The sequence below is a fragment of the Ctenocephalides felis genome, unplaced genomic scaffold (genome assembly GCF_003426905.1).
Source record: "Ctenocephalides felis isolate EL2017-DRISC unplaced genomic scaffold, ASM342690v1 CF-g0.4_SCAFFOLD_01886, whole genome shotgun sequence".
Lineage (NCBI taxonomy): Eukaryota > Metazoa > Arthropoda > Insecta > Siphonaptera > Pulicidae > Ctenocephalides > Ctenocephalides felis.
This window is the reverse complement of record NW_020538040.1, coordinates 87502519-87516957: the sequence shown is the minus strand read 5'-3', so window position 1 is coordinate 87516957 and position 14439 is coordinate 87502519. Positions and strand designations below refer to the sequence as shown.

Genomic DNA, 14439 nt, shown 5'->3' with positions numbered 1-14439 from the left:
ATGATTCGTTCCCCTGGTGCAGACAATATTGCATGCGTTTAGCTTTAGATTGTCGATTGTGAAGTAGGAATTGTAACTTTAAAAATCTTTAAAACCGGCTTGCGAATATCTTGTTGTGTAGGTACGTGCGCTTCAAATAAAGTGACAGAGTGCTACTGTTCCAGTTCTTGTTTTGAACATTATCGGGCTCTACCTAATTGTGATGCTTACTAAACGCTGTCCACGATATTCACAATGAATTATCTAAAAATTATCAAATTATCAAATTATTCATTTTTCTTTTCATCATAACTTTCTGATTAATTTCTCTTATATTTTAATTTTTAAAAAGTTGAAAAATAATTGATAAAAATAAATTTAAAATGACGCGAGCAACTTTAGAATTCACAAGGGAAGTGACTGATCAATTAAAACTGAAACAATCTTATGATACAACTGATAAAACAGTGAAGTGAAAAAATAGAGAATGTACAAAAGTATTCTATAAATTTAATGTAAAACTTGTGGTGCTTGGCATCGTGCCTTAAGGCAAATTGCTGGAACTATCGAAAATCAAAAATTTTAAAAAATTTTAATTTTTTGAAAACTTTGAAGAAATGAGATTTTTAAGAATTATTAAATTTTTCAAAACTATTCAAAGTATTTTGAAAAATTTTGATTTTTTTTATATTTTGAATATTTTTGAATATAGAAGAAAGAATATTTGAGAAGAAATATCGAGCGCCGCGTCGCAGTTCAACGGATAAACATTGGTACGGAACCCATAGAAATGCAAACAAAATTTACACTTCTTATTAATTTTTTTATAAAATATTTGGTAATTCAATTTTCATTACACAAAAAAGGGATACCAATGGGTAAACTTTGTTTTGGTCTTCACATTACATATTGTCATTCATAATTACTAAATGTTTTTTTAAATCATTTCAATGATCACACTGATCATTTTTGACTTCTAAATGTTTTTTTTTTTACTTTTGTCACCTGCTCTCCGAAACCGCTAGACCCGCTTTTCCAAAAATGTAATCATTTCTTCATTTGTCGAAGCAAGTTTTGAATTAATGAAATCTAACGCTTTATTCTCTCAATAACTGATTTACCATTTTTAGTACTTTTTGCCACGTATCTTCGAAACGGCTGGACTTGTCTCGGCCAAAAACTAATCAACACGTTTTCCTATTAAAAGGTATCGAATGTTTTTTGAATCATTCAAATCGGTTGCACCGTGTTTGCAAAATCGCGTCGACGAAAAATTTATATCCGCACACGCATACAAACACACACATATATACATCTATATTTCAAACAATAAGGTATTCTAAAATGTTCAGAAACCTTTGAAATAAAAGCTATATAAAAACTTTCATTTTCAATTTTTTTGCGATTACTATAACTTAGCCTACGAGAAAAATAAGCAAAACAAAAAAGTATTCTATAAATAAAATATAATATAAAACAATTCAAACTAAAGAAAATAATAAAACTGATATAAAAAAATAAAGGTAAAAATTGTTTGCAAGTATTGCGCTTAAAAATATATATATAGATACTATAATATTGAATTCACTATTTTAGCAAAACAAAATGAAGGTTTGATTTTAAACAAATGTGATTTGACATCTCAAAATTTTATGTAAATTATCAAAAAAAAATTGTAAAATTTTAAAAAATATTTAGTGTAAGTGGTGATATAATGGTATTTTATATTCGATTTTATGATATATTTTAAAATATATTATTTATATAATATATTTAAAATATATTATTTACATTAATGTCCAAAGTATCGTAGACCTTCCGCATTAATATCATCTCCTGACATTTAAATCTTTCCGAACGTAGATGACCCTGATACTCAATAAAGTGAATTTTGACAAGCAAGGACGCCGAATGTCGCGACAACAATACATCTCGAATTATCGAAAATTACTATTTATACTTTTTCAATATCTATGATTCAATAAAACTGATTACTATTAAAGTTCTTCCTCCAAGAATAATAAATGTTATTTTTTATTCCTATGATATAAAACACTTTTATTCAACACGACTATCCGCACATATTAGTTATTAAATTCCATCTATTCTTTGCAATTGAATAAGTCATTGACATTTATTAAAGATCATAGTTTGATGGGATTTGGGATTGACAATTATTTTTCTTCTAAATTGCTAAAGATATAAAGATTTAATCGCTGGAGAAAGAGGTATATATCTTCTTGACTCTTCAAAGCCTTCGTTCACTTATGAAATTAACAAACTCAAAGGACGTATGCTGTATAGTTCTAAAAGGACTCACTCTGTCAATTTGGGCGATTGTATATGACAAACTACATATTAATTTTGATTTATTATTTTATCTTACTTGAATAAACCATGTGCTGTTGTTATAAAAGTAGAGCAAGTAATGAGATTTATTGTCTAATTTTACTCTTCTTGAGTTTTCGTTTGTTTCTGAAATTTGTCAGTTGCATTAAAGCTGAGAACTGGACAATCATGTTCACTCATTACTTACATCTGAATTATTTAAAAACTATTTTTTGTTGAATCCTTATACCGGTTATAGTTAATTAAAATTGTTTTTTTTCTTCATAAATTTATTATTAGGCTTAAGGACGCTTTTGGAATACTAGCGTGTATTTTTAATATTGAAACAATATCTTATATATTTTTAGCAATTATTTGTATATTGTTTACAGCACCAGTAAAAATACAAAACACCAATAAAGATGTTGCAGCAGATATTACGTGATATGCACGTAGATCCGGAGATCTTGGCGGAGCTCGATGACACCCAGAAGCAGACACTCTTCTGTCGAATGCGCGAGGAGCAAGTCAGGCGCTGGCGCATTCGCGAGGAGCAAGAAGCAAAATTATTAGCTTGTGGAGGTGCATTGAAAAAGGAACGAAAGCCAAGCAAACGTGGAAAGAACGTTAGTTTTTTAAAAGGCGAAGATGGCGAACCTTGGGTAAATATATTTTTTGCCTTTTTTATTCAATGTGGTATGTATATATACAACATGAATAAAAAGTAAAATTATTAACTATGAATGTGTTGTTACGGACATCATATATCGATGTATAAAATGGGTTTTTAAAGAAAAGCTAATGATCATGTTATCATATTTCGGTGGAGAAAAGATCTGCACTAATTAGAAGTGAGTTAAGGGGCACAACTAGTGTGAAATTTCGAAAAAATCGATTTTTGTTTTTTTTGGTTTTCATATTTTGGTAGATTACACCTTTAAAAATAACACGTTAAAATTTCAAATCGATATCTCAAATAGTTTTTGAGTTACAGCCATTTAAAAAGTATATATAGTATATAGTATATAGTACAACGATCATTTTATCTTTAAACGCGTTTTTCTCGAAACAGCATTTTCCGAATTTGCTGCAGTGATTACTCAAAAACGAATGATCCGATCACTATCAAACTTTTTTTACGTGTTCTTTATATAGTTCTCCGTAAAATGAACTATCGATTTTTTGATCGGATCAAAAATCGAATTTTGACAATCGAAAAACGACTAAAATTTTGGGTAAAATTCGATTTTTTTTAAACGCCGCCATTTTGTCAATTTTTGATTTATTTTTTTATTGTAGTTCATGTTATAGATAATATTATCTAGTTTAACGAGAATTTTTTTTTGATTTCATCCACGTAGAAGGCCGGAATCACTGCAGCAGTTAAGGGCCTTTTTTGTCGCGACGTTGGAGATCGATGATAACTTAAAAAGTATTTTATTTTTTTTCAAAAATTTTACTATGTATTCTTAAAACATGTATAAATATATTCCTAAAATTTTGAAATGATTGATAAAGTAGTTTTTTTAATATAAATTCCTAAAAATCACCTTTTTTTAGGCGGTTACACTAGTTGTGCCCCTTAAGCAAGTTTTATTGAGATATATGACAAGACTAGTAAATTTTAATAACAATGTTGTCATTCACACCGTGGTACAATCAATCTTAAATCCTATAGAAAGGTTTGCACAATGACACGGCTTGTGCTACTATAAATTATACAAAGTAAGTCGCCAATTATTTTAACTCCGACGACAACCAGTGTGAGGAATTTTTCTTTAATTTTTATTATTCTGAGTTAAATTTGTGAAAATTGTAATTTCTAATTCTTTAGAAGTATAATTTTTAATGTTTAAATACATTTTTATTGATAATGATCAAAAACTCTTAAAATATAAATTTTACTCGTCCAGCTACTGGGTTAAATTACATTTAACACTTTCCACTCGCTAATTCCGAGATTTATCTGAATTTTGCCGCCGGAGCGGCGGCATTCGAGTGGAAAGGGTTAGCACTCTACGCACATTTTTCATTATCACTTATTGCATATACCCATGCCGTAAATATTTTTTCTCAATTGTCATTAATATGGATAAAGTTATAACCCAAAAGATACTATTTTTTTGCGTATTGATATATTTGTTAAACAACTCATGTTTATTACAATCTTTACTGCCCTTATATATACGTTTAAGATAAGCCTACCGCGACATACCGAATACCGAATATTCGGCATGCCCCAGAGACCGAATACCGAATGTTCGGCAACTCTGCGGCAGGTTTTCAGCGCCTAATCTCGTTGTAATTACTATTTGCAGTTTTTATATTACATGTTTATTCAAGTTATTGTTCCGCTAAATCAGTACAAAGCTTCATCAAAAGCAGTAAGAAGCGATTTCGTCCACATATCTTTTATACGTAGGGAAAATTTATATTTATAAGGATGGATTCTATTGAATTCACAGCTTTATGGGCCGATTTTGCCGTAAAATAGACTAATGTTATGGCAAGACTATGTTATGTTCGGATTTCATACAAAATACTACTAAATACTGTCAAAGTGCCATGTATTTGCTGTGCGATCAGGCGTTTCACGCATAAAATGTAACTTTACTTATATGTTATCCAGCCATATCTCAAAGACCTAGTTATGATAACATCGTTTTTTTGGTATTTGTGCGTTTTCTAGGTTTTCTATCTAAAACGCATGGCTGCACTGCAACCTTATAGGATTTTGACAGTTTTTAGTACCACTTCATATGGAAACTGTTACATAACATAGGCTTGACATAATATTGATCTACTTTACTGCAGAATTAACCTCTTTATATGCAATATAAAATAAATCTGAATCTTTCATCTTTAGGTTTGGGTGATGGGAGAACATCCAAATGACCCGAGCATCGAGGAAATCTTGGAAGCGGAGGCTCGCGAAACTGCACGCCGGCAAGCGGAGCAGGAAGCGCAACAGTTGCGCCACACTGTTGAAGCCGAACTCGGCGAGCTGCTTATGCGATGCGATTTAGCAGCGGAACAAAGCAAGGCGAAGGAATCATTGAATCCGGAGAGAATAGAAGATTCGATGGAGATTTATTGTTCGGTGGATGAGCTCAGAGCCAAAGCGCCTCCTCAAAAGATCTCCGCCGTAGAACAGAAACAAGTATGTATTATTGATCTAAGTTATTCTCATTAACAACTGAACGTGTTTATGCGAAAATAATTGTTAAAAAATATCTTGCTCATATGAGCCTATAATAAATATTTGATAAGTTCCTTATTAACTTCCCGTGGGGCAAGTTATAGTAATGCAAAAACTCGATAATGAAAATTTTTATATATCTTTGCGTTTCAAAGGTTTCTGAATATTTTGGCATACCTTAGAAAAAATGGATGTATGTGTGTATGTGTGTGTGTATGTTTGTGTGTGTATGTTTGTGTGTGTATGTTTGTGTGTGTGTGTGTGTGCTGATACAAATTTTCGTCGACGATTTCGGGAACACCGATCAACCGATTTGAATAATTCAAAAAATACTCGATTCGTACTAAGGAGATGTGCTGATTAGTTTATGCCGAAGGCAAGTCTAGCCGTTCCGAAGATACGGGGCAAAAAGTGCCAAAAATGGTAACTCAGTTTTGAAGATAACGGAGCGTCCGATTTTAATAATTCAAAAAATATTTTACTTGTATTGACAAGATGAAGAATTGATTTTCATGAAGACAGGTCTAGCGGTTTCGGAGATCTAATGAAAAAAGTAAAAAAAATGCCATTTGGCGGTCAAAAATGATCATTAGACATATGCACATCAAATTATCAGATATTTTATAGAGATTTTAACAATAAGTATAAAATTTATTTACATTTCTATGGGTTCCGTACCAATGCTTATCCGTTAGACGGCGGCGCGGCACTTACGCGCTTTGACACTTCGTCTCTATGCAGTTCAAGCAGTACGATTGCTTTGAAAAAAAGTTCAGAATTTTCAAAATACAGTAGAACCTCGATTATCCGGACCTCGGTTATACGGATTCGCGATTATCCGGACATAATCGCGTCGGAACTTGCATATTCTGATGTGCATATATACATTCAATACATTCTCTGTTTTGACGTGCATATATACATTTTTAAAGGGTGGTGTTATCCCTTAAAGATAAAATAAATATTATAGAATCATTAAAAAAGGCGAAACCGGCCGTAAGTTAGCTGATAGGTATGGTGTAGGCAGTGGTGTTGTGCTAATATTTTTTTTGCCGGAACGCTAAAATTTAAAATCCGGTTCATAAACCGGTTCAAAAAATTTGATATATTTCGATAAGAACTCACAAATCTAATATATTGACTTTTTATATAATTAACTCTATTATACACAGCTAGTCTATACATTAAATTGTACAAGTATGAGGGAATCATTGAGAACATAATTTATATTCTTCAATGACATTAATCATATTTATTCTGGTATTATTTGTATTCATTAATACCTACAGGTATTTATTATGATATAAAAGTACTCAAGATTTATTACAATACTTTATAAGACTTATCCTAATAATATGATAGATAACCTATTACCTATCACACTATACTATTATATATTATTGTATATCATATATAGATATCTATTATCTATCATACCGTGAGATACCTATACCGTCATTAGCTTATTATATACCCTACATACCTTTTACTTCTTATAAATACTACTGTCTAATTTATATATTCTATTAATAATATGATAGATAACCTATTACCTATCATACTATACTATATTATTGTATATCATATATAGATATCTATTATCTATCATACCGTGAGATATCTATACCGTCATTAACTTATTATATACCCTACATACCTTTTACTTCTTATAAATACTACTGTCTAATTTATATATTTACCTATATTGTATAGGTTTACCTTACGCCCTATGTATTATCTCTACCTATTATATATATTATCTATTGTCTATACCGGGAATTGAACCCGGGACCTCCGCGTGGAAGTCGCGCACCTTAGCCACTACCCTATCGGGTACCCCCATTAATAATATAATATGGGACGCACTGTTGTTTCCGCGGGTCATTTTCTAATTAATTAGATAATTAATACTGAGGTGGCGCGACGACACGCGAAAAAAGACGGTTGATTGTTGCGTTACGGTGGTGTAGTGGATAAGGTCGTCGCGTGCCACGCGGCGGACCCGGGTTCGAATCTCGGTAGGGTTAATGTAGTGTGTAAGGGAAATTATAGGTAATAGGATATATAGTAGATATAGGTTAGGTGTATTCGGTATACAATGTAGGGTAATGAAATATAGCGTATGGTACAGATGTAAGGCGTGTAGTATAGAATGCAACGTATAGGCACACGTAAGGCTATAAAAATACATGAATAGGAACCTATGATGTAGATGTTAGCGTATAAGAAATGCGAATGAATGTAAGATTTAATTTATAAATATTATTTTTTCTATAAGAAGTTCATACACCTCAATTTGTTACTAAATTAAAAACGACTTTGATAAAACCAGTGGTTTTGTGCTAATATTTTTTTGCCGGAACGCTAAAATTTAAAATCCGGTTCTAAAACCGGTTTTCATGTTTTTCCAGTTCCGTTCAAAAAGGAAAGAAACAAAAATTATTACAAAACTCATTTTGTGCACATATATGTATGTTTATTACAATAATAACATTTAATAAAAATTAGTTGAATAATAACTTATAAAATTTACTTATTAAATCATTTTCTGTATGTAGCGATGTTTTTGTATTTTTTCTTGCCGGAACGCGTTCCGGCTCAAAAATGATTTGCCGGAACGACGTTCCGGCGCGTTCCGGCTCGACAACACCACTGGGTGTAGGTACATCCACTATAAGCGATACTAAAAAGAATGCCGATTCAATTTTGTCGTACGTTAGATAGTAAACAGGGGAGTGAAAATCGGAAAATGATGAACAGACCAAAAAATAACTCTTAGAAGAAGCTCTATATTGTTGGTTTTTACAAAAACGATCAACAAATTATTCGTAAGCAACTTTTTCATTGATACTTTACGAACAACCTGAATATTTTACCTCATGATTAATATAATATGTATAATGTAATCTAATAGCAAGTGTTAATTTTCTAATAAACATCGATTTTTGTTGATATCTATGTATGTATTTGTTATTTTTGATAAACAAAACATTATTCTTCATCATTTGGATTTTCCGGATTTTTGTTTATCCGGATGCCTATCGACAACAATTAGTCCGGATAATCGAGGTTCTACTATATGTCAAAATGAAGAAAATATTTTTTTTTTTCAAAAAAATTTTTTGTTTTCAAAAAAAAATTTTTTTTTTAAAAAAAAGTAGTTTTTTGTCAAATTTATAGTTTCTCAAAAATCTAATTTTTAGAAGTAAATTTTTTCAAAAATGTTAATCGTTTTTAAAAAAAAAAAAAATTTGGTACGGGAAGTTCCAGCAATTTGCCTTAAGGCACGATGCTATGCGCCCCACTAGTTGACAATTTAAATTTACATTCATTGAATTTTCTCAGGTTGAAATGAATAACCGTTATAATTGGATTCAATCAAATAATATTAATAACGGACAAATTAATAACACGCCACCTAAAAACAATGTCAAGAGTGGAAACTTTGCATTTCATAGTGACAGCAAGATAGATGTTTTACAGGTAAGACTATCAATTTATATCAACTCTTTTTTGCTACTCTTTGTCTAAAAAGATAAACTTGTAAATTTAAAAATTATTTTTTCATTGGAAATTCTATTTAAGCAGCTATTTTAAGCATGTTGTTTAAAACACAACCTTATTTTTATCGAACTGCGTTTAATATCTTGTTAGCTTAAAAACTGATTTTATCACTGTTACAAAGTAAATATTATGGATAGTTCCAGTTTAATCACTTTTTTTATAAATATATAGGAACTGACGCTAAATAAGCCTCATAGGGTGGCGCAGCGTGTGGCGATGTGGGAACGCAGAGTAATAGGCGAACGAACTTCTGAAATTTTCAAAAATCTCCAAAAGAAACAAGCCGAAACCGCTAAGGAAGCTGAAGAAGCCGCACAAAGACAAGAACAACTTTGGCGGGAACAAGGTTAATTTATTAATACAATATTATTTTGTACAATGGAAACTACAATGCATAAATTTATAGTATATTACAAATTGTGTGAATTTTATCATCTGTAAATTTTTTAACAGATAAGAAAAGTATTGATATTGTTTAAACATTCGATGAAATTTTAACCCATTCGAGATGGCGATTTTTCTTTATATTGTGTCTTTGTTTATATTGTTAATTTTTAATAAAAAAAACTGGTTCACTAAAGAAATCATCCAATTCGTAAGCAAATTTACATAAAAAGATGTGTGCAACTCGCTCCTCAGAAAATTTTTATTGCGAGGAGCGGATTGAATACTTCATTAAAATTGTTAAACATTTGTTGTAAAAATAATTAGATAATATAAAATCGTTATGTTGCTTTCAATAATGAATAACAGAATATCATGCGAAGAAATTTTTCAAGAAATAGTAAAAGGTCAAAAAAAAATAAGTTGAATAATGAAAAAAATAATATAAACAGGAAATAAATTTTTAGAAAAATCTCTAAAGGAATTAAAGTAATGGAGCTCAGTAATGAAAAAGAAAATACAATTTGTAAATACATTTTTAGGAAACAGCACACTGGTCTTTAAATAATTATTAGTGGATTTTAAAATTCCCAACAAAATGTTTTGTTTTGTTTTGGCACGAATTAAAACCAATGCCAAATTTTGTTTTTCTCTACCTATTACCTATTATTTTTGTTGTTCTTTATTTAATGATACTATTAATTCAAAAAAAATTTTATCTCGACGACTATATCACTCAGAATAACTGATAATTGTTCATTATTATTATTGCACATACGGTGTGCAACCGGTCTCATAGCCTCGGAAAGCAATTGCACACACGGTGTGCAATCGGTCTCGAATGGGTTAATGAGTAGTATGGTGTCGATGTCGATTTGTTGATTTTATTGCATGTGCGCGTAAAGATGAATAATATGATATTCTCAGCATTCGTTTTCATATCAACCTACTTGCAGAACGTAAAGCAAAAGAAGCAGAAACTCAGATTCGCGAAATAGCGAGGCGCGCTCGTGAGCAACACCGGCGCTCGGCGACTTCAATACCTCAGCAACAACATGGCGGTAATACTATAAGCGCCACTGCCAGTAATACTACTACAAGCATCACTGGAAGTTCAGGTCCTAGTTCAAGTACCAGCAGTCCCCCTGGCAGTCTCGAAGCAGGCATGCCACGACCGCCGAGTGCCCGCGCTGTCCTGGACTGGTACCGCGAAACAGAAGTGCGACGCAATGCGGGCATCGAGCGAGATGGCAGGGTGTCGTCGTGGTTTCACGGTATTTCTTTCTAAGATTTGTTGTTTGAATTTTCATATTTAAAATAAAATTGCCACAAAAGTCAAAACGCTCTGAGACGTTATTTTGCATTCTTATTCTTCAAAAATTAAAAAAATTACTACTAAATACATTATGTATTTTATTTACTACTAAAAACATTATTATTTTATTTATATCACATTAAGAATGTGGCATGTGTTTATTGATAATAAATTAATAAATTGATAATATATTTATTTTGCGCAAAAATTCATCAGTGTTTTATAAACAAATAATGTGCCATAAATTTTATATAAAACATTACTTTGGCACATTAAAATAAACATATACGTACTTACTACGTACGTACTAGAAATTTCATAACACAGGTACATAACATGTTTTAAAATTTCTTTGATTTCAATGCTATTGAAAAGATAGTTGTATATATTTCTGTGGATAAGTAAATTATTGATCAATGATTTTGCCCGACGATTTATTTATAATTTTAATTTGTTCAGGTTTGATAACACGACAGGAAGCGGAACAGGCCTTGAATGTTGAGAAAATGGGGACATTCCTGGTGCGGCTCTCTGAACGTATTTGGGGGTATGCAATTAGCTACAAAGCTGAAGATAGGATTAAGCATTATTTAGTAGACGCCTCTAATGGCCATTACCAGTTCCTGGGAGATAATCAGTTATCTCATAAAACTCTTGGTAAATAAAGAAATTTGTTTATTTTTTCATTTATCAATTATTTATTTCATTTCATTTATCCACAGTAATCTTTTATACAATATCTGGTTCGAATTATTACGGTTTTATTTACATGTATTCATGAAATATTTATATGTATATAAATTAAAGAATTCAAAAGGTGTTGTTAATGTTATGAATATCAATGTTGATGTGCTTTAACAATTTGTCATTAATCTATTTGATAAGCATGAGAAACTATAATATATTGAGTCTTACAGCAATGAATTGACTGTTTCAGGTGATTTAGTTTCTCATCATGCCAGCGAACCGATCACAATGATTGGTGGTGAGCTGTTGAAACGTCCATGTCCTCTTCCGCGAAAGATATTACCTAAAATTGCTAGTTCATAATATAACTAACGCATTGTGTTATATATATGACTGATATGACTGTGACACCCGATCAAAATGTATTTATATAACACATTTAGGAATATAAATGCCTTTTATTTCCTTTTATCTACATAGTCGACTCTATTTTAGTTAGATGTTTTAAATAAATCATTATGACTGTGAATAATTAAAATTTAGAAATGAGTAGGTAGTCCAAGATAATGTGAGGAAGAATTTGTTACAAAGGTCATTTTGCTGAATGATCTCAATTGTTTGGATGCATGTGTTAATATATTATTACTGAGTTATTGTTTTATAGTTATAATATTACCAGTTTTTATTATTTTTCATAGATTTTAAATTCTCAATATAAATATTATTTTCTCATATTTCTTATATATTAGTTAAACTATTTACATACTAATCCAGATTATTAATTAAAGATAAATCTATAATATATTTAGATTTCAGTTAGAATTATAATACCAAATTTCTCATCAAATATTTTATAATAAATATTAAATGTTGAAATTGTAATTATTATATGTAATTATTTTAGTAATACTTTATTATATTTTATAATCTTCATAAGTATTTGTGATAAAGTTATGAAAAATGAGCTTATGTTGAACCATATTATTGCCTTACATAAACGAGGCCTTTATTTTTATAGATAGTATTAATGCATCATGTATTTACATAGGTATCTGCAGTTAGTGATATTTCAAATGGGTAATATGCTTTGCAAAGACAAATATCATATAAACTATAATCTGGAATAACAACAAAAATTGACATATTTAAAATTTTCATCATATCTGCTGGCAGAATTTATTTTTTTATACATTTGTACATAGGTCGATATACTGATCGTAATTCTTAATGAAGAAACAGCCATAATAAAGCTATATAAAGCATTTATAAAGTATGCAATATAGTTTTAGTAAATAAATGTATTTTCTTAAATATGGAATTTATTAAATGAGACAGGCATTTAGGTAAAATAATTTGAGGAAAGGATAAGACAGGATAAGACTTGTTTAATTATTGCAGTGGCTGATTATTTTATAAATCACCTAAAAAATAAGTTTATTTTAATACCAGTATTTATTAAAAGATCTGATGGTTTTCTAATCAATAAATTTATATAGACATGATACAAGACATAATTTATGAAAGTCCATGATAAATTAATATTGATTGTAAGAAAAATTATGTCAAATTTCAACAAGGGGTTTATAAAAATAATTAAAAGAATTGCAGCTAATAATAAATTTACCGCTGATAATATATTATGTTGTTATTGAACTATTATTATATCATGTAAAAACATGATAATAAGAAAGGACGAATGTGATGTGCAAAATTATCATATTTTTGATTGATTAAATAAAATACTTGTTAACAGGCATTCATCAGGATATTAAAATAGAAAGAAAAAAATATTTCTTAAAATAAATTTACTAGATCCATATGTTTCGAGGCCAATTTGACTCTTTCTCAGTGGAAACAAAACACACAAGTTATTAAGTTATCAAAACACAAACACAAACAAAAGCATGATTAATGAAAATATTACTTTACAACAACCATGTTAGTGAAAAAATAAAAAATGAATATATATTTCGAAAAAATAAATAAACGAAAATAATAATTTCGTCTTAATAACTTGTGTTTTGTGACCACTGGTGAAGTCAAATTGGTACTCGAAACGTTAGTTTTCTTTCTATTTTATTATCTGGATGGATGCCTGTCGAAAAGTATTTTGTTTAATGAACATATATATTAACTATGTGCAGTATTTGAACTGGTATCTTTAGAAATTATTGTATCCTAATCAATAAATATAAAACACAGAAATGTATTTTAATAATAGTTTTATTCAAATAACATCATTTAAAGACTTAAAAGCAGTTGTATATACATAAAAAACTTTTTTTTTTTTAAATTGTAGACGAACTAAACCACTATTTTCTTTCTTGGTATGTAGGAATAGAACATAAGTCTCGCTTTCTTTTGCGACCAAAAACATCCCTCTATATAAAAATAAAAAAGTGTTAAAAAATTAAAAAAACATGATCACTAGCACTATTCTTATTTAATTTCAGTTTTGTGCTAATATTAGGTATAGTTTCCATAAATATTTGATTACAAATATTAAATTTGAAATATTTTTTGTGTAAGTTTATGAATTTATATTAACCCCGTTTCAACTAATACAAAATCTACAATTCTCTAACTAATAATCAATCATATAACTAACTACATAAATATATTTGATTTATATTATATAATATATGTTAACTAATTTAATAGTAAATATAACAATCGCAAAAATTGCTTTTGATCCTTTGTTTGGTCAATCATTAAAATTACAATTGAATTACGGTTTGTTAAGGTTTAATTTGCGATCATAACATTCTACTTTTTATACTTCATTACTCATAAATATAACAATGTAAGTTTAACAAAACTATCACAGATTTGATTTAATGTTCCTAAATACATAATATTAGTAGCTGAAGGATATGATTTCTCGTTAATACAAATTTTTTGAATGACAAATCGATTAAATAAAAAGTATTTATCTAAAACCAATAATCAGGTTTTTTTTGACTTTATTATGTTTTCAATTGTA

At 29.6% G+C, this 14439-nt stretch overlaps 1 protein-coding gene across 1 annotated transcript; it reads left to right on the top strand.

Annotated features, from left to right (window-relative positions):
• The first annotated feature begins 2702 nt into the window (after nt 1-2702).
• Nucleotides 2703-12007, top strand: LOC113376810 (SH2 domain-containing protein 4A-like). Its single transcript, XM_026616873.1, has 7 exons — nt 2703-2969; nt 5174-5467; nt 8852-8989; nt 9242-9416; nt 10411-10728; nt 11229-11426; nt 11707-12007. The coding sequence occupies exons 1-7, from the start codon at nt 2730-2732 to the stop codon at nt 11817-11819; spliced, it is 1476 nt and encodes a 491-aa protein (XP_026472658.1). The 5' UTR covers nt 2703-2729; the 3' UTR covers nt 11820-12007.
• The last annotated feature ends 2432 nt before the right edge of the window (nt 12008-14439 follow it).